General features: G+C 52.1%; 3 protein-coding genes and 1 pseudogene across 4 annotated transcripts; all 4 read left to right on the forward strand.

Moving 5' to 3' along the window:
* Positions 1–5,114: 5,114 nt before the first annotated feature.
* LOC110303978 (myeloblastin) lies at positions 5,115–8,447 on the forward strand. The gene is made up of 5 exons (XM_021175217.2): positions 5,115–5,181; positions 5,881–6,046; positions 6,489–6,630; positions 7,399–7,629; positions 8,289–8,447. Exons 1-5 carry the CDS (start codon positions 5,115–5,117, stop codon positions 8,445–8,447), a joined length of 765 nt encoding a protein of 254 aa, XP_021030876.1.
* Positions 8,448–11,515: 3,068 nt separating this feature from the next.
* On the forward strand, positions 11,516–13,270 carry Elane (elastase, neutrophil expressed). The gene is made up of 5 exons (XM_021175265.2): positions 11,516–11,582; positions 11,880–12,036; positions 12,149–12,290; positions 12,719–12,952; positions 13,070–13,270. The coding sequence occupies exons 1-5, from the start codon at positions 11,519–11,521 to the stop codon at positions 13,268–13,270; spliced, it is 798 nt and encodes a 265-aa protein (XP_021030924.1). The 5' UTR covers positions 11,516–11,518.
* Positions 13,271–14,459: 1,189 nt separating this feature from the next.
* On the forward strand, positions 14,460–14,781 carry LOC110304066 (small ribosomal subunit protein eS21 pseudogene; annotated as a pseudogene).
* A 2,099-nt stretch (positions 14,782–16,880) lies between these two features.
* On the forward strand, positions 16,881–18,595 carry Cfd (complement factor D). Of its 2 annotated transcripts, none has more exons than XM_021175140.2 (5): positions 16,881–16,935; positions 17,413–17,569; positions 17,660–17,807; positions 17,950–18,207; positions 18,383–18,595. In XM_021175140.2, exons 1-5 carry the CDS (start codon positions 16,881–16,883, stop codon positions 18,542–18,544), a joined length of 780 nt encoding a protein of 259 aa, XP_021030799.1. In that variant the 3' UTR covers positions 18,545–18,595. The 2 variants fall into 2 exon arrangements, with proteins under 2 accessions (XP_021030799.1, XP_021030800.1); XM_021175141.2 differs by having other exon boundaries at positions 17,416–17,569.
* Positions 18,596–18,762: the final 167 nt, after the last annotated feature.

Raw genomic sequence — 18,762 nt, forward strand, 5'->3', positions numbered from 1 at the left:
ATGTGCACTTATGCAGTGCTTGCTGTTTGCAAGGGTTTCCTCTCCACAGAGGCAGCCCTGTAAATGTACCCACTGGTTGACCCCACCCCATCCTGAATGGGACAAACTGAGGCCCTAAGATGTTAGATCGGAATAGTCACTATCTGCTGAGCGCCTACTGTATACCCTTAACAAACTCTTGTGACCCACTGGGAGGCTAACAGACCCTCCAACTCTCTGTTTAAAGCTGAGTGTAGTGGTACACAGCTGACATCCCAGTATTCAAGAGGCTGAATCTGGAGGATTGTTGTAAGTTCCAGCCCAGCCTGGCCTACACAGTGAGATTCTGTCTTTTTTTTTTTTTTTTTTTTAAAGATTTATTTATTTATTTGTTTATTATATGTAAGTACACTGTAGTCTTCAGACACTCCAGAAGAGGGAGTCAGATCTCGTTACGGATGATGGTTGTGAGCCACCATGTGGTTGCTGGGATTTGAACTCCAGACCTTCGGAAGAGCAGTCAGGTGCTCTTACCCACTGAGCCATCTCACCAGCCCTGAGACTCTGTCTTAAAATCATTAAAAAGGGACTGGTGTGGAGGCTAGAGAGATGTCTCAGTCTGTAAAGCACTTGTGCTGCAGGCGTGAGGACCTGAGTTCGAATCCCTCGGCCCTGGGTACAGGAGGAAGTCAGGATCACCAGGACTCTCCAGCCACCATCTCACCTAAGCAGCAAGCCAAGGAGAGACCCTGTCCCCAAAGGTCAGGTCAAGCTAGGATTGGTCTCAGGGACCAAGAAGCCTGCTTGTGTTCCTCTCTTGTTCTGTGAGACTGGAGGGGGGATTCCATGGGGTCAGCCTGCATAGTGAGACCCTCTTTCAAAAAAACCAAAGAGGGCCTTTGAAAGGACCCGTGAGTACACAGAGGCTGCAGGGCTCACATATAAACATGAGCACACAGGCGCCGCAGGGCTCACGTATAAATATTATGGGTTTATTCTCACTGTCTCAATGCTTTCCCCAAACTGACTGCTGTGTTCCCAGGCTCTACCTCAGCCTCATGTTTTCTGAGTTTCCTTGTGGGAACAGCAAGCTCCCCAGGCCTGATGGCCATACAGAGACACCCAGCACAAAAGGAGCAGCAAAGAGGAGCTGGTGGTGTGTGTGCGCAGCTTTCAGTCACGTAAGGCAGGAGAATTGCTGTGAGTTTTGATATAACCTGCTCTATAGAACAAGATTGTGACTCAAAACAAAAACAGAGGGCTGGAGAGATGGCTCAGTGGGTAAGAGCACCCGACTGCTCTTCCGAAGGTCCAGAGTTCTAATCCCAGCAACCACATGGTGGCTCACAACCATCCGTAACGAGATCTGGCGCCCTCTTCTGGAGTGTCTGAAGACAGCTACAGTGTACTTACATGTAATAAATAAATAAATCTTTAAACAAAACAAAACAAAACAAAACAAAACAAAAACAGAAATAAAAACAAAAACAGTGGGCCGAGCGTGGTGGCGCACGCCTTTAATCCCAGCACTCGAGAGGCAGAGGCAGGCAGATTTCTGAGTTCGAGGCCAGCCTGGTCTACAGAGTGAGTTCCAGGACAGCCAGGGCTACACAGAGAAACCCTGTCTCAAAAAAAAACAACAAAACAAAATCAAACCCAAACAAAACAAAACAAAAACAAAAAAAGAGTGTGGTGGTCCAAGCCTGTCATTCCAGCACTCTGGGAGATGAGGCAGGATTAATGTAAGTTCCAGGCAAGCCTGGGCTACATAGTGAGTTCTAGACAGCCAAAGACCAGCAATGCTACATAGTGAGACTCTGTCTCAAAAATCAATAAATAAATACATAAATAAGGAATAAAGAACGTCCTGGGTGACTAGAGAGATGGTTTAGTGGATAGAGCTGTGGCCACTCTTACAGAGGACTCAGGTTCAACTGCCATTACCCACATGGGGCTCACTGTAACTCCAGTCCCAGGGAATCAGGTGCCCTTTTTTGTTCACAGTGTGCACCAGGCACATGTAGTACGAGACACACTGGCAGGCAAAAGTCTTACACATATAAAGTAAGATAAGTAAATCTAAAATTCAGACTAGGTATTGTAGCACAAACCTGTTATGCCAGCTTAGGAAGCTGAGGCAGAAGTATTGCCATGAATTGCAAGCCAGCCTGGACTTCAGGTGAGTAAGACACTGTCTCAGAAGAACAGCAATGGCAGATAGAGCAGGTCACGTCACCCCTGTCATCCTATCACTCGGGAAGTAGAGGCTGGAGGATTGAAAGTTCAGGGTAATCTTTGTCTATATAAGGTTGCAGGCCAGTCTAGATTACAGGTGCCTGTTTATAAAAACATGCACAAGAGTTGGACGGTGGCGGCAACGCCCTTAGCCCCAGCACTCAGGAGGCAGAGGCAGGTAGATCTCTGAGTTTGAAGCCAGCCTGGGCTACAAAGTGAGCCCAGGACAGCCTGGGCTACACAGAGAGACCCCATGTTCCTGTCTCAAAAAATAATAAACAAATAACAGAGAAGAAGGTCAGAGTGGCTCATACAGGCCCAAGGTGTCACCATCCACCCGTGTCCAGGGGAAGGGGTGGATTAATCCCCAGGGAGCAGCTCTTGCCACAGTTCCTGGGTAGCAGAGCCCAGGTAAGTCCCACACAGTCATGACACTTCAGGGGTCTGAGGGTGCAGAAGCCCAAAAGGGGGGCACAGAAACTTGGACAAGCCCCGAGCCTCAGTTTCCCTGTCAATAGTGGAGGAGCTTGCATGAACCCCTGGGAATTCTATTGTTGAAAGAAGGCCTCTAACTGATAGTCCTGGGGAAAAGGAGGAAGCAGTGGCCTGCAGGGGACAGGTGGGGGAGGGGCACTCAGAGTCTTCCAGGGCGGGATCTCCATGTGCAGTTGGGGAAAGTGGACTCTTGCAGACACATGGCCTAGCTGAGGAGTCTGGCTGTCAGTCAGGCACTGAAGGATCATGGGTAGATTCAGAGCAAGGGCAGGAGGCTGAGTTCACACTCTTCCTTGTAATTCCAACAGCCAAGAGGCTGAAAGAGGAGGTTCAAGGTCCTAATCCCAGCACTTGGGAGGCAGAAACAGGCAGATTTCTGAGTTTGAGGCCAGCCTGGTCTACAGAGTGAGTTCCAGGTCATCCTCAGTTCCATAGGGAATCTGGAGCCAACCTGGGCTACATGAGACCTTGTCTCAAAATGATGGGAAGAATAAATAGACAGTTCTCAGAGGTGCACTTAGCCTTGACCAGGACATAGCCCACATCATGGTTCCTGAGTAGCCTGAGACAGAACCAGAACCAGTGCATTCTCTCTGAAGAGCAGGGGACTATACCATCCAGGGAACCCTGAAGTGCACAAAAGGTGCTGAGGACTTGAGGTCATGACCTCAAGTAGGAAGTGGCGGGGGAAGGATTGCAGATGGTCAGATGGTCCAGAGTCATGCAGCCGTTGTGTTGTGTAAGAAGTTCGGGAACAGAGAGGCAAGTCCCAGAAGCCTATGGACCTCTGCCAGCGGCAAGGCTTCATTTCAAAATGAAACCACACAACCTTTTCTTTCTCTCTTTTCCTTTTTCCAGCCCCCCAGGTCTGTGGTTTCTTTCTCTTCGTGTGGTTTATTCTTTTAACTTAATGAATTTCCTTCCTTACTTATGAGCCACTGAGATGGCTCAGTGGGGAAAGGCGCTTGCTACCAAACCTCAGGGTCTCTGTTCAGTTCTGGGGACTCACACAGTGGACAGAGAGAACTTACTCTTGACTGTTATCCTCCGACCCGCCATGCAGACACACATGCACACACAAATAAGTTCATTCATATAGGAATGAATGTATTAACTTTGTACTCCTGGGATGGAACCCAGGGCCTTATGCAGCCTAAACAACTGCTCAATACTTGGCTGTATCCCAGTGTTCTATGGGTTTAGACTATTTCATTTATTGATTTATTTATTTAGGTTTGAGACAGGGTTTCTCTGTGTAGCCCTGGCTGTCCTGGAACTTGCTCTGTAGACCAGGCTGACCTCGAACTCACAGAGCTCCTCTTGCCTCTGCCTCCTGAGTGCTGGGATTAAAGGCATGTGCCACCACTGCTGTGCTAGACTATTTTATAATAAATGAATATATTTGCTCTGTGATCCCAGCACAGAGGCAGGAGGAAGTGGAGGCAGGAGGATTGATGTTAGTTTGGGATTTAATAAACAGGGGTGGATGGGGAGGGAAAGGGCCGGATAGCTCAGTGGGTAAAGCACTGTGGCAGAAGGGAGGGCCGCAGTTCCAGTCCCCAGAACCCGTGTCCACAGCGGAGGCAGCCTCCTGTATTTCGGAGCATTTGTGTAAGGAGGCCCAGAAAAAGACAGGGACACCTCTCCTCCAACAAGCTAGAGAGTTGATTGCCTGGAACCTTAGAAAGAGCCCCTGCCTCAATATAAGGTGGAGAGTCATTGAGGAAGATACCTTGTGGCAACCTCAGGCCACTCTATGCATGTGCATCCACACATGCCTATGCAGAAATAATTAAATAAATAAATAAAGATAAAAATTTAAAAATATATAAATTAAAAAGAAATACACACACACACACACACATGATATATTTATATGAAAAAAAAAAAACAGTAAAGAGTAAAGAATAGGAAATTATCCCGTGCAAAAGTGCATACTTGCCATCCCAGCCTGCAGGAGGCTGAGGCAGAAGGAACCTTGGATATGTGGTGAGTTCAAGGCTAGCCAGGGTTACATGCAACCCTGTTTAAAATGAACACACACACACACACACACACACACACACACACACACTACAACATTAGAGGAGAAATAATGAACTCCCAAAGTAAAACCTAGGCAGGTCATCAATGGGGAGGGTCATCGATGCTCTGATCTGTAGATCATAGCTGAGTGGGTGCTAAAGTGGCTTTTCCCAGGACCCTCAGCACGCTCTGGGTGGCAGAGGGCTTCCTGTGCCTCCAGGGAGAGCCCCTGCGTCCTGCCCTACTGCAAACATTCCTGGGCCCCCAAGCTGGAAGGAGGAAGTGGGACCCACAGCCCAGCCTTTAGCCACCGTTCAACGGCTCCCAGCAGAGCTGGGCTATAAGAGGGCCCCAGCAAGTAGGATGCCAGGAGCTTGGCCATGGCTGGAAGCTACCCATCCCCCAACGGGATCCATCCCTTCCTGCTGCTTGCCCTGGTCCTTGGTGGTGAGTGTGTGTGTGTGTGTGTGTGTGTGTGTGTGTGTGGTGGTGGGGGGGGTTGTTCATCAACCAGCACCTTCCTAGAATAGCTGGGAAGGTCAGGGCATCCCCTGGTTAAATGCTTGGGAAGGAAAGAATGAGAGGGGGCATTGACTGCTTTCCTTCTGTTTTAGGGTTCTTTTTCAGACAGAGTCTTAAGTAGCCTTTGCTACATTATAGCAAATCAGCTTTGACCTCCTGGTCCTCTTGCCTCATCTCCTCAATACTGGAGTAGCAAGCTCCGTTGCTGTGTTTCTGCGGCACTGGAGGTGGGACCTAGGGCTTTGTGCGTGTTAAGCCACGACTCTACCCACTGAACCCAACACCAGCTTCAGCCCTTGATGGGTTCTTACTGTATGTGTGCCGCCCACGGACTCTCACTGCAGGGAGGAATTTCCAGGGAATCAGGAATTACCAGCCAAGATGAATGGCGCACATCTTTAATCCCAGCAGTTGGGAGGCAGAGGCATGCAGATCTCGCTGAGTTCAAGGCCAGCCTGGACCACAGTGTGAGACACTATCTCAAAACAATTTAATACGCGTAGACTCAAGTCAGCCCCCGAGTCCTCCCCAGGCACAGGTCACTTTAAGACCATAGATAGAACAGACTGTGGCTCTCATGGCTGGAACCCTTCAGGCTGCATTCCTGACACCTACCTCCCCTAGGCGCAGTCCAGGCCTCCAAGATTGTGGGTGGGCACGAGGCTCAGCCCCACTCTCGGCCTTATGTGGCATCCCTGCAGCTGAGCAGGTTCCCTGGGAGCCACTTCTGTGGTGGCACCCTGATCCACCCGAGATTCGTGCTGACAGCCGCCCACTGCCTGCAGGACATGTGAGTTCAGGGGACAGTGAGGGAGTGGCAGGTCTGAACTGACACCACAGCCCTGGATGGGTACCTCATAATCTCTTCCCCTTCCAAAGGCTCCCTCTAGACCTGCCTCAGCTCTTCCCCATGCGTTCTCCAGGAGATTATTTCAACAGAGCCTTTCTCTCACCTAGAATCCCCCAATGAAGGGGATAGGGAAGTGGTTAGGGTAAATATCCCTTCTAGAATTCCCCAGGGAAGGGTCTAGGGGCACGGTCAGGGGTAGAGTCTCTCCTACATGCCTAGAATCCCCCAGTGAGGGACTAGGGGCGTGGTTATGGTAGAGCCCCGCCTGGATTCCGCCCAGAGGGCGTGGTCAGGGGTGGAGCACTTGGTAACACGTTGAAGGATCAATCCCGGTTCCATCCCTTTCCCTACAACAAACAAAATCCCACAACCTTCACTGCAGCTCCTGGCAGCTTGTGACAGTGGTGCTGGGTGCCCACGACCTGCTGAGCTCGGAGCCTGAGCAGCAGAAGTTCACCATCACTCAGGTCTTCCAGAACAATTACAACCCCGAGGAGAACCTCAATGACGTGCTTCTCCTCCAGGTAGGTTGGGTTCTGGGGATCCACTGCTGCAAAAGACACAGACACGTAGGGAAAACCTACTGTGTGCCATGCTAGGACCATGGAGCCGTCATAGTGTGGGACCCGGGTCTGTCCCTTAGCTTCTGACCTGGCTGTCTGTGTTTCCTGTCTGGTGCGCTTGGTTAGTGGTCCTGTTAGACCTGGGCCTGGGGTTAAGCCTGTGGCTAGCTTGAGGTTTGGGGTTAAGGTTACTAGAGCCAAGATCAGATATAGGATAAGGATGGGTAAAATTAGGGTTCGATCTAAGTCCTGGTGGAGGGGTAGGTGTATGGCCTATGGTCCACATGATGCTAACTTTAGGACTGCTGCTTGGACTCGGCCCAGGCTGAGAGCTAAGGGTAAGGCTAAGTTTTGGTTACCGTTACGGCTAATGACTAGGCCATGGGTAGGGCTCAGTTAGGCTTAGGGCTATGGTCAGTGTTTAGTTAAAGGGGAAACTGAGCCTGAGTAAGGGTCTGGGTCAGAATTAAAGTTAAGGCATTGAATTGAGTTTGGGCACTGCACAGCATTCAATGTGACCTCTTGTTATCTTTACTCTGCACCATGCCGGACACATCAACAGCTCTCTACAGTTTCCCCCAAAGGGCTAAGACTGTTCACCAAAGACGTTTTGAAGCTCTGCACAGATCAGGGTATTCAGCTGTTGCACTCCAAGCGCCAGGGATATGGGATTTCTAGAAAGGGCAAAAGAGTGGAAGAGACGAGTCCTCACGTCCTTTTTCCCTACAGCTAAACCGGCCAGCTTCCCTGGGCAAGGAGGTGGCGGTGGCCTCTCTGCCCCAGCAGGACCAGACTCTGTCCCAGGGCACCCAGTGCCTGGCCATGGGCTGGGGTCGCCTGGGCACCAAAGCACCCACGCCCCGTGTGCTGCAGGAACTGAACGTCACGGTGGTCACCTTCCTATGCCGGGAACATAACGTGTGCACGCTGGTGCCACGGAGGGCAGCAGGCATATGCTTCGTGAGTACTCAGCTTGGTCGCAGGAGGCGTGGCCTGTGATGGATCCCCGTGAGGGGCGGGGCCAAGGGCGAGGGCGATTCTTTGGGGCGGGGCCTGCGGTGGGGCTGGCTTATGATTCGGTTCCGGATGGTGGTCTGTGGGGGAGGGCGAGCCTTTGGGAAGGTGGGGGTCATCGGAGGGGCAGATCCCAGCTGACTGTGGGTCCCTATAAATCTGGATGTCTGGGGTGGAGAGATGGGGATGCCTGGGCTAGTAGGAGGGCTAGTGGGTGACCTGGAGGGTGGGCTCCATGGGCTGGGAGGCGGGGCTCTTGGAGGGCAGGGTTTTGCGGAGCCCGGGTTTCGAAGATAAGTGGCATCTGAGAAAGTTGGGCATCTGAATATGGCTGCACTGCCTGTCTGTCCCATTCTCACGCATGGTCTGTACCCATCTCCAAGCACCAGTTGTGGGGATCAGCCGTCTGTGGACCAGCCCCGGGCCCGTGCAACATAACAGGCACTCCTGTGTACTTGGCACCTTTGTGTGCCTCCCTTTTGGGCCCACTTAGACTGTATCCAACAGGAAGCTAATGAACACCCCCTGGTCATCCCGTGGGACTCAAATACCCTCATCCTGGCTGACTTCTGTCAGCTTGGGGACTGATCCCTCTTCTATCTCAGGGAGACTCGGGCGGCCCCTTGGTCTGCAATGGCATTCTTCATGGAGTGGACTCCTTCGTGATCCGCGAGTGCGCCTCCCTCCAGTTCCCCGATTTCTTTGCCCGGGTGTCCATGTATGTGAACTGGATTCAAAACGTGCTGCGGGGCGCAGAGCCCTGAGGTGCCCTTCTGCGCTCCAGGCAGCCTAAAGCTGGGGCGACCAGTAGGCTCTAGTGGGAAAAAATGGAGTGGGGTCTAGTGGACTAGACCTTTCCAGGCTTTTCTTTCACCCACGCACCCACCCACGCAGCACCCCCTGGAGTGGAGTCAGCTCGGTTCCCTATTCCATGTGACCTCAATAAAAACTGAGACATATTTAAAAGCTGTTTCCTGTCTGTCTTACCCCGCATAGACCTGGGGTCTATGGCCAGAACCTCAGTGCCAGAGGCCCCGGATACACTGTGTAGAAAAGAAAAGGGTGGAGGGGAACCCAGGCTCACACCTCAGTCACAGATGTTGGAACCACAGGGGCTGCGTCCAGTCCTCCTGTATGACCCTGAGCTTCTCACCTCTGTGCCCCAGTTTCCTCAAACAGAACCCGGATACGTCCCAGAACCAGATGAGGAACTGTGACTGGTGGGATATGGCGAAGTGTTCCCTAGCTCTAGGCTTCTTGAGGGCCTGGCTCTTTCCAAGTCGTTGGGGGGCGGGGCACTGGGCATCTCCAGGCCTGAACATTGTGATCCAGTTAAAGCAGACAGGAAGGCTTCCTGGTGGGGGAGGCAGAATGGACAGCAGTGGGAAAGCCAGGAGCTGGGTGAAGGCAAACGAGGTGAGCACAGAGGCCAGAAAAATGAGCAGCTTTGCTCCTGGAGAGGCCGACGTGGGAAAACTCCTGCTTTCCCCAGAGGTAGAGAAAGGAATTGGAGCTATCCAGGGAGAAGGGAAGGAGGTCACAAGCCAGTCCTGGAGGAGTAAGAGAGGGACGGACACAAGGCAGAACCTTCAGAAGTGGGAGGGGGACGATCTCTGGCTTCTTTTGGTGCAGTCACCAGGTGGCGCTGTGCTCATTCCGACAGGCTGGAGTCCACAGGCATAATCCTTCTCTAACCTTGTTTTGGTTTTGGGAGACAGGCTCATGTAAACCCAGGCTAGCCTCTAACCCCCTGCGCAGCTGAAGACCTTGAGCCCCGGATCCTCCTGTCTCCGCCTCCCAAGTGCTGGGATGGCGTGTGTGCCATCGCTCCTGGTTTATGTAGTGCTGAGGCTGAGCCCAAAGCTTGGTACACACATGGCAAGCAGGCTGCTACTGAACCCCAGACCCCATGAGGGCTGGGTTCCCAAGTCCCATCCATCCCTGTGTCGGGATTGTTTTTTGTAGAGCCTTTGAGGGTCTGGGGATACTAAACAGAGGTCAAGGAAGAGCTTCACTTACAGAGGGGTTCAGGGCCTAAAGTTCCACAGCAGGGGGCTGGAAATATAAACCTAAAGGCACACTCACCATACACAGACAGGATGGGTGAGCATAGTATACAGCTGGTGCTCAGTAAGTGCAGCTGTGGTTAAGTCTAATCTGACATGTAGCTTTGTTTGCCCTGTACCTCTCTCTCTCCATGTGACATGGGTGGTGTATAAAGTAGGTGCTCACTGTGTGGGAGGAAGGGAAACCAGTTAGTATGTGTCTGAGGGAGACAGGGCAGATACTGAGCACCAGCTGAGTGCCCAGCTTGCTGGGTAAGGAGGGCACTGCTCCTCTTGGGATCCTAAGGATAGAGGAGTCCAGCATGGCGGGCGTTGGGCCCTGGCATCCTGCCCACCTGCTCAAGTCAGTTGGATTTCACCCTGTCCCGTGCCCCATGTCCCGTCCTGGAGATGGGACGTTGGTTTTGCAACAGCCTTGGCTGTGGCTCCTGGGAGAGACAGGAGGGGGAGCTTACCACAGAGTGGGGGCCGGGCCCCAGGTCCTGTTTCTATTATGGGAGAAGAGTACACCCCTTGTGTGGTTCCAGATTGGGACCCACACTCAGGCAACTGCTGAGGACAGCACTTCCTTCTCATGGGTGCCAGGCTTGGATAAGGTCAGGCAGGACTGTGTGTCATGAGGAGCAAGCCATAAATTAGGGGCTGAGCTGGCTGCCATGTGCTCTCTAGTCCTGAACCCCAGGTTAAAAAGACCTACTGTCCTGGGAATAGATGTTCACACCCTTAGTCCCAGCACTGAGGAGGCAGAGGCAGGTGGATCTCTGTGAGTTCCAGGCAAGCCTGGCTACACACACACTCATGCACACATATATTCACACACACATGCACACACACAGAAACTCTCTCTTGCAGGTATGTGTTGCTGTTATTACTATACCTGAGGCAAACTGAGGCAGAGAGATTGGCCTTCAGATGTAAGTTGTAGATTAGGGCACCAAGTGGGCATGGAGGTGCTCACCATCATCCCAGCACTCACAAGGTGGAGCAGGGGGATTAAGGGTTTGAGACTAGCCTGGGCTACGTGAGATTTTGTTTGTTTGTTTATATATTTATTTACTTATTTAATTTTGAGACAGGGTTTCTTTGTCTAGCCCTGGTTATCCTGGAACTAGATCTGTAGACCAGGCTGGCCTCAAACTCACAGAGCTCCACCTGCCTCTGCCTCTGCCTCGCTGGTACTGAGATTAAAGGTGCATGCCACCACTACCTGGCCCTAAGATCCTTTTTTTTTTTTTTTTTTTTCCTTTGGTTTTTCAAGACAGGGTTTCTCTGTATAGCCTTGGCTGTCCTGGAACTCACTCTGTAGACCAGGCTGGCCTCGAACTCAGAAATCCACCTGCCTCTGCCTCCCAGGTGCTGAGATTAAAGGCGTGCACCACCATCGCCCAGCTGATCCCATTTTTAAAAAAAGAAAAGAAGGAGGCAGAGGCAGGTGGATTTCTGAGTTCGAGGCCAGCCTGGTGTACAAAGTGAGTTCCAGGACAGCCAGGGCTATACAGAGAAACTCTGTCTCGAAAAACCAAAAAAAAAAAAAGAGAGAGAGAGAGAGAGATGGATGTCTTGCTGAGTTTCCATTGGTATTCAGCAGCCTGGATGGTGCTGACATGGAGACCCTGAGGAGCACACATCTCTCCATGACACCCCCACTGTCCTGTCCCAGGGAGGAAGTGGGGCTGTGGCCAGGATGGGGCAATACAACGGCCTCTGGTTCCAGCTATAAGTATGGCTGTTAGGTAGGGGTGTGGGGAGCTTCGAGAACACAGCCCACCATGGCCCTTGGCAGACTATCCAGCCGGACTCTGGCTGCCATGCTACTGGCATTGTTCCTGGGTGGTGAGTGCAGACAGACACATGTCCACCCTCTGACCTCTGGTCCATCTCTTTCATCTACCTGCACATCTGCCAGGACCCCAGGAAAAGATGCGAAGGTTTATAGTAGCAAAGCCACGATCAGGAAACTGGGGTTCTAAGCCTGGGGGTGGCTACTGGGAAGGCACTGGGTCTCAAGTCTAGAGGCAACCTGGGCTAGGTCCCTTGTCTTCTCTCTGCCTCAGTTTCCCTAGCCAGCCTTGTGAGTTCTCACTGAGGGTCCCAGCAGCTCAGGGCTCGCTCTTCTTTGTGTGTTCTCAGGCCCAGCACTGGCCTCAGAGATTGTTGGTGGCCGGCCAGCCCGGCCCCATGCTTGGCCCTTCATGGCATCCCTGCAGAGGCGTGGAGGTCATTTCTGTGGTGCCACCCTCATTGCCAGGAACTTCGTCATGTCAGCAGCCCACTGTGTGAACGGCCTGTGAGTCCCCTTCCTTCCCCTCTTAGCCCTCAATGTCCATGCAGGTCAGACTGGGGTCAAGAGGTCAGGTGGGCATTCCCACCCATTCTCCTTCCCTCTCCACTGCCCTTAGAAATTTCCGGTCAGTGCAGGTAGTGCTGGGAGCCCATGACCTGCGGCGACAGGAGCGCACGAGACAGATCTTCTCTGTGCAGCGGATCTTCGAGAACGGCTTTGACCCATCACAACTGCTGAACGACATTGTGATTATCCAGGTGGGCCTGCCAGTCCAGGAACCTGAGCCTCATGCAAAGGTCCTGAGGTCAGCTTAGGGAGAGTGCACTGCAGAACAGGTACACACTGGGTCAACTGCAGTCATCACCCTCTGAGCCTGTTTCCAGCTCAGCACAGTGGAGAATTACTATTCTGTGGGCTGAATGTTGAAGGCTTAAATGAGATAATATACAGAAAGCTCTGAGCAGTATTCAGCCAACAAACTCTTATTTGTGCCTTTCCATACACTGACCCTGAAGCTTGGGGAACTCTTGGGAAATACTCATGTCTTCCTCTAGTTCTTAAACTTTTTCACCACTTGATGGTCAGGTACTAAGGAAAGTGGGGAGGATTCTTATAAACTGTGCTCTGTGACTTCTTGGTGTTCTATGTCTCCCCCCGACCCCCACCCCTGTGTCTTCCACTGTAGCTCAATGGCTCGGCTACCATTAATGCCAACGTGCAGGTGGCCCAGCTGCCTGCCCAGGGCCAGGGCGTGGGTGACAGAACTCCATGTCTGGCCATGGGCTGGGGCAGGTTGGGCACAAACAGACCATCACCCAGTGTGCTGCAAGAGCTCAATGTGACAGTGGTGACTAACATGTGCCGCCGCCGTGTGAACGTATGCACTCTGGTGCCACGTCGGCAGGCAGGCATCTGTTTCGTAAGTACCCTCTGCAGCAGCAGGGATAGTAGTCAGACCCCAGGGAGGACTTCCCAGTGCTGGAGCATGGGTAGGGGATGATTAGAGATCCAGCCTCTGACATGGACGCCTCCACAGGGGGACTCTGGCGGACCCTTGGTCTGTAACAACCTTGTCCAAGGCATTGACTCCTTCATCCGAGGAGGCTGTGGATCTGGATTGTACCCAGATGCCTTCGCCCCTGTGGCTGAGTTTGCAGATTGGATCAATTCCATTATCCGAAGCCATAATGACCACCTCCTTACCCATCCCCAAGACCGAGAGGGCAGGACCAACTAGGACCTGTCTGGACCCCCACCCCGCTCCCCTTGCTCCCTTGCTCCCCCCTCTACCAGAGACCTCTCCATTTTACTACAATAAAAGCAGCCTTTGTTTTGTACACTGGGTCTGATGTCTGCTGTTTCAGAATGTAGAACACAGCCAATGCCTCGTATAAGGTTCACCTCCTGGAGACGCTGCAGCCAAGCTGGGGCAAATGCGTGGCAGGAGTCACGTCCCCCATTTTGTACACAAGAATGTCAGTCAGACAGGCCCTTATGGTTTCTGTTCCCTAAATCCCATGTTCAGCTAGGTCTCAGCATTTAGGAGGTTGACAAAGGAGGATTAACAAGAGTTTGAGGACAGCCTGGCCTACAGAGTGAGAAAAATAGAGGGTTGGAGAGATGGCTTAGCAGTTAGGAGGGTCTGCTGCTCTCATAGGGGACCTGGACTCCCATATGGTGGCTCACTATTGCCTATAGGTCCAGTTCCAGGGGACTGGATGCTCTCCTTTGGACTCTGTGGGCACCAGGCACATATATACACCTTCTACACATCATTAAGAAAAGGGAGCTTAGCCAGGCATGGTGGCGCATGCCTTTAATCCCAGCACTCGGGAGGCAGAGGCAGGGGGATTTCTGAGTTCGAGGCCAGCCTGGTCTACAAAGTAAGTTCTAGGACAGCCAGGGCTACACAGAGAAACCCTGTCTCGGAAAAAAAAAAAAAAAAAAAAAAAAGAAAAGGGAGCTTTTTTGCTGAAAGGACCCAGATATAGCTGTCTCTTGTGAGACTATGCCGGGGCCTAGCAAACACAGAAGTGGATGATCACAGTCAGCTATTGGATGGATACACGGCCCCCAATGGAGGAGCTAGAGAAATTACCCAAGGAGCTAAAAGGAACTGCAACCCTATAGGTGGAACAACAATATGAACTAACCAGTACCCCGGAGCTCTTGACTCTAGCTGCATATGTATCAAAAGATGGCCTAGTAGGCCATCACTGGAAAGAGAGGCCCATTGGACTTGCAAACTTTATATGCCCCAGTACAGGGGAACCCCAGGGCCAAAAAGGGGGAGTGGATGGGTAGGGGATTGGGGGGTGGGTATGGGGGACTTTTGGGATAGCATTGAAAATGTAAATGAGGAAAATACCTAATAAAAAAATAAATTAAAAAAAAAAAAAGGGAGCTTTTCTGCGCTCTCACTGGACCAGTGAGCAGGGAAGGCCTCAGGATGCAGAACGACGCTGGCGAGTTTGTGGACCTGTATGTGCTGCGGAAATGCTCCGCAAGCAACCTCATCATTGCTGCCAAGGACCACGCATCCATCCAGATGAACGTGGCCGAGGTTGATAGGACCACAGGCCGGTTTAATGGCCAGTTTAAAACTTACGGCATCTGCGGGCCCATTCGTAGGATGGGCGAGTCAGATGATTCTATTCTCTGATTGACTAAGGCTGATAGAATTGTCTCAAAGAACTTTTGAGCAGAAGAAATCGGGAATTTGTTACAAATAAAAGTTTTAAGTACCTGCGGGGGAGGGGGGGGAAGAAAAGTGAAAGTAACCTAATAAATAAGCTAGGACTGGTGAAGTGGCTTACCAGGTGAGCATGCTTGCCATGAAGGTGAAGGAGAAAATGGATTTCAGCGAGCCCTCTGCACACTTACCCACACAGTACATAAATAAAATAAATACAGCATATAGATAAATAATAAAAATAATAAATAATAAAAATAGCCAAGCAGTGGTGATGCACACCTTTAATCCCAGCACTTGGGAGGCTGAGGCAGGCGGATCTCTGAGTTTGAGGCCAGCCTGGTCTATAGAGTGAATTCCAGGACAGCCAGGGTTACACAAAGAAACCCGATCTCAAACAAACATGATGATGATGGTGGTGGTGGTGGTGATGATGATGATGACAATGATATCCACTTTCCTGTTACATTGGAGTGGTAGACACCATAGCTCTGTCCCAGGTGCTCCCTAAATAGCTTCTTTTACCCGCCCTACCTTTCCCCACCCTCTCCCACCCCTCCCAGGACAGGGTTCCAAGTCTGTGGAAGTTTGGAGTTGTTTACTGAAGTGTCCCAAGCTGTATGACCCTGGGTAGCTGCCAAAATTTGTTATAATTTATTAGGTTCCTGTTTTCACAATCTGGTTCTGCGCCAAAGGGCTTCTGATTCTGTTTTGTTTTGTTTGAGTCAACAGCCATGGTTTTCTTGGAACTCACTATGTGACCCAGGCTGCTCTGCTGTTCTCAAACTTACAGAGCTGCTGCTGCTGCTGCTTCTTCTTCTTCTTCTTCTTCTTCTTCTTCTTCTTCTTCTTCTTCTTCTTCTTCTTCTTCTTCTTCTTCTTCTCCTTCTCCTTCTCCTTCTCCTTCTCCTTCTCCTCCTCCTCCTCCTCCTCCTCCTCCTCCTTCTTTTTTTTTTTTTTTTTTTTTTTTTAGGTTTTTTTTTCGAGACAGGGTTTCTCTGTATAGCCCTGGCTGTCCTGGCACTCACTTTGTAGACCAGGCTGGCCTCGAACTCAGAAATCCGCCTGCCTCTGCCTCCCGAGTGCTGGGACTAAAGGCGTGCGCCACCACGCCCGGCTCCTCCTCCTTCTTCTTGATGTTTTTTGAGACAAGGTTTCTCTGTGTAGCCCTGGCTGTCCTGGAGTTCACTATGTAGACCAGGCTGGCCTCGAGAACTCAGAGATCCGCCTGCCTCTGCCTCCCAAGTGCTAGGATTAAAGGTGTGCACCACCACTGCCCAGCCACAGAGATTCTTCTGTCTTCACCTCCTGAGTGCTAGGATTGAAAGTGTGCCACCCAGGTGGCTTCTGATTATAATGACAGTCCTGGAGCTCAAGATGTCCTGTGGACAACATATTTACAACATCATGTCACCTCTAAAGACAGGGAATGGCTGAGCTGAGCCCCCAAGCTCCCATCCTTCTTGACCCAATCTCTCCCCTCTAGAACCCACCCTCAGGATTAGTTTTTGTGAAGAGCTTGCGACCTAGGCTCAGCCAAACAAGACTTTGATTGGCATGAGGGTCTGATTTTATAGTCAAGGTCCCCATAACCACAATAGGGAAGAGCCTGGTGAGGACAGAGGCTGCGCCTGGATCAAGCCAAACCTGAAGGCAGAATTCACAGGAAAATGAAACCTCATGGCAACACTCTGCTTGCTGAGGTGTGAGACCCCACAGACACAGGAATGAGGACAAAGGAGCTAAGTGGCCTTCCCCCACTGTCAAGCAACCTTCTCTCCAAATTGAAGGCGGAAAGGGGAGGGAGAGATGGGTGGAGGGTGTTACTAACCCACCTCCTGCTGCTCTGGTTTCAACAGACACCATGGCAGACACTGGGCCAGGACAACAGGTGGTCCATCCTCTGCTCTCCTTGTGCCTGCCTACCTTGAGAGTGGGCACTGGTCAGGGTGCCATGCAGGAGGGAGAGGAGGGATTGCCCTGCCCCCTGCACCTGACAGGTTCACATCATCTGTCCCAGAAGGACTGACACACTGAAAGCGCAGACTCCCCTTCCCTAGTTGGGTTTCTGCCCACCAGGCAAGGGGCAGGAGGTAGGAGGCAGGAGTTCATAAAACAGCCCTGAGAGCCTGCTGGGTCAGTGCCTGCCGTCAGAATGCACAGCTCCGTGTACTTTGTGGCTCTGGTGGTCCTGGGAGCGGCTGTCTGTGGTGAGTGGACCAGGGAGGGACCAGTCTGACACAGCAGCCCCCTTGGTGGGCCAGCACAGCAGGAGTCCCCTGCAGTGAGACACTCTTCCAAATTACTAATCTGTAATCTGAGCCTTCTGGTTTCAGAGCTTTTATCAACAGCAAGAATCTGGATTTGAAATCTGTATACTTTACAGAATTAAAGAACTAAAATTCACCTTAGGGCCAGTGAGAAGGGTCAGCTGGTTAAAGGGCCTGAACACCCATTTGATGAAGAAAGTGATCGCTACAAGTTGTCTTCAGCCTACTGCAGGTTCACTGTGGTCTTGAGGGGTGTAAAACCACCCACAGGCCCCTGAATTTGCAGCCCCTTGGAAATGCACTTTACTGAGATTGCTTTTGGGTCTGGGGCAACTGGGTTGGAGGTGTCTGTGGTCAGAGTGGGCTCTCTTTAGGTGCAACCCACCCCAGTCCTTACTGTACACCTACCCTCCTCAGCAGCGCAACCCCGAGGCCGGATTCTGGGTGGCCAGGAGGCCGAGGCCCATGCTCGGCCCTACATGGCTTCCGTGCAAGTGAACGGCACACACGTGTGCGGTGGCACCCTGCTAGACGAGCAGTGGGTGCTCAGTGCCGCGCACTGCATGGATGGAGTGTGAGTGGCAGGGGTGGGATGGGGGTGGGAGGAGCAGGGCCTCGGGAGGCTGGGACGTGGATCTGAGATGCGCCCTTGTCCTGTCCCCAGGACGGATGACGACTATGTGCAGGTGCTCCTGGGTGCCCACTCCCTGTCCGCCCCTGAACCCTACAAGCGATGGTATGATGTGCAGAGTGTAGTGCCTCACTCAGGCAGCCGGCCTGACAGCGTTGAGGACGACCTCATTCTCTTTAAGGTGAGAGAGCTGGATCCTTTGTACTCAAGAGTACTCGATCCTTCCTTCTGCACCAGAATCCCTGTCCGCCACCCCAGTCCAGCTTCAGATCTATTTTCTTGACTCTGCCCCTACTCAGATATTCTGCCCCTCCCACCCTTAGCTATCCCAGAATGCCTCGTTGGGTCCCCACGTGAGACCCCTACCCTTGCAACACGAGGACAAAGAAGTGGAACCCGGCATGCTCTGCGACGTGGCTGGTTGGGGTGTGGTCACCCATGCAGGACGCAAGCCTGATGTCCTGCATCAACTGAGAGTGTCAATCATGAACCGGACGATCTGCAATCTGCGCACGTACCATGACGGGGCAGTCACCATTAACATGATGTGTGCAGAGAGCAACCGCAGGGACACTTGCAGGGTGAGGGACACAGTCTGAGTGATGTGGTGTGGGTGGGTGGAGTTGAGGGGCTGTGGAGGCTAGCTAGGGGGCCTGGCTTGTGGGAAGGGTGGGGTTCAGGGATCTCAGGAGCTTCTGGGAGTCAGTTTCTTGCTGGCTATTGGGTGGGCATGTCACTAGTGGCCCTGCCCTACAGGGAGACTCCGGCAGCCCTCTAGTGTGCGGGGATGTAGTCGAAGGTGTGGTTACGTGGGGCTCTCGAGTCTGTGGCAACCGCAAAAAGCCGGGCGTCTTTACCCGAGTGTCATCCTACCGGACGTGGATCGAAAACATCGTAAGTGGTAACATGACAGCCTGAGGGGACACCAGAGACACGTGGCTCAGGGAAACAGGAGACACGTGGCTTACAATAAATGCATGCATCTGAGCCCTGTGCATCTTTATTGAGTGCCTGCTGCATGCACACTTGAAGGCAGGTGTTTCCACACTTGGCCACACGGGGGCGCGCGTGCTCCTTTTAGAATCGTGAGGCGGGGCTCACTCCTATCCTACTGAGGTCCTGCTGTACCCAGGACT

The sequence above is a fragment of the Mus caroli genome, unplaced genomic scaffold (genome assembly GCF_978045245.1).
Source record: "Mus caroli unplaced genomic scaffold, Mus_caroli_1 scaffold_9, whole genome shotgun sequence".
Taxonomy (NCBI): Eukaryota; Metazoa; Chordata; class Mammalia; order Rodentia; family Muridae; genus Mus; species Mus caroli.

Bases quoted from the DNA above. Each gene is read 5' to 3' on its own strand.
- Elane (XM_021175265.2), top strand. From the start codon at position 11,519: ATGGCCCTTGGCAGACTATCCAGCCGGACTCTGGCTGCCATGCTACTG. The intron at 11,583-11,879 runs GTGAGTGCAGAC...GTGTGTTCTCAG, and splicing joins ACTGGCATTGTTCCTGGGTG to GCCCAGCACTGGCCTCAGAG. The intron at 12,037-12,148 runs GTGAGTCCCCTT...CACTGCCCTTAG, and splicing joins GCCCACTGTGTGAACGGCCT to AAATTTCCGGTCAGTGCAGG.
- Cfd (XM_021175140.2), top strand. From the start codon at position 16,881: ATGCACAGCTCCGTGTACTTTGTGGCTCTGGTGGTCCTGGGAGCGGCT. The intron at 16,936-17,412 runs GTGAGTGGACCA...TACCCTCCTCAG, and splicing joins CCTGGGAGCGGCTGTCTGTG to CAGCGCAACCCCGAGGCCGG. The intron at 17,808-17,949 runs GTGAGAGAGCTG...TCCCACCCTTAG, and splicing joins ACGACCTCATTCTCTTTAAG to CTATCCCAGAATGCCTCGTT.
- LOC110303978 (XM_021175217.2), top strand. From the start codon at position 5,115: ATGGCTGGAAGCTACCCATCCCCCAACGGGATCCATCCCTTCCTGCTG. The intron at 5,182-5,880 runs GTGAGTGTGTGT...TACCTCCCCTAG, and splicing joins GCTTGCCCTGGTCCTTGGTG to GCGCAGTCCAGGCCTCCAAG. The intron at 6,631-7,398 runs GTAGGTTGGGTT...TTTTCCCTACAG, and splicing joins ATGACGTGCTTCTCCTCCAG to CTAAACCGGCCAGCTTCCCT.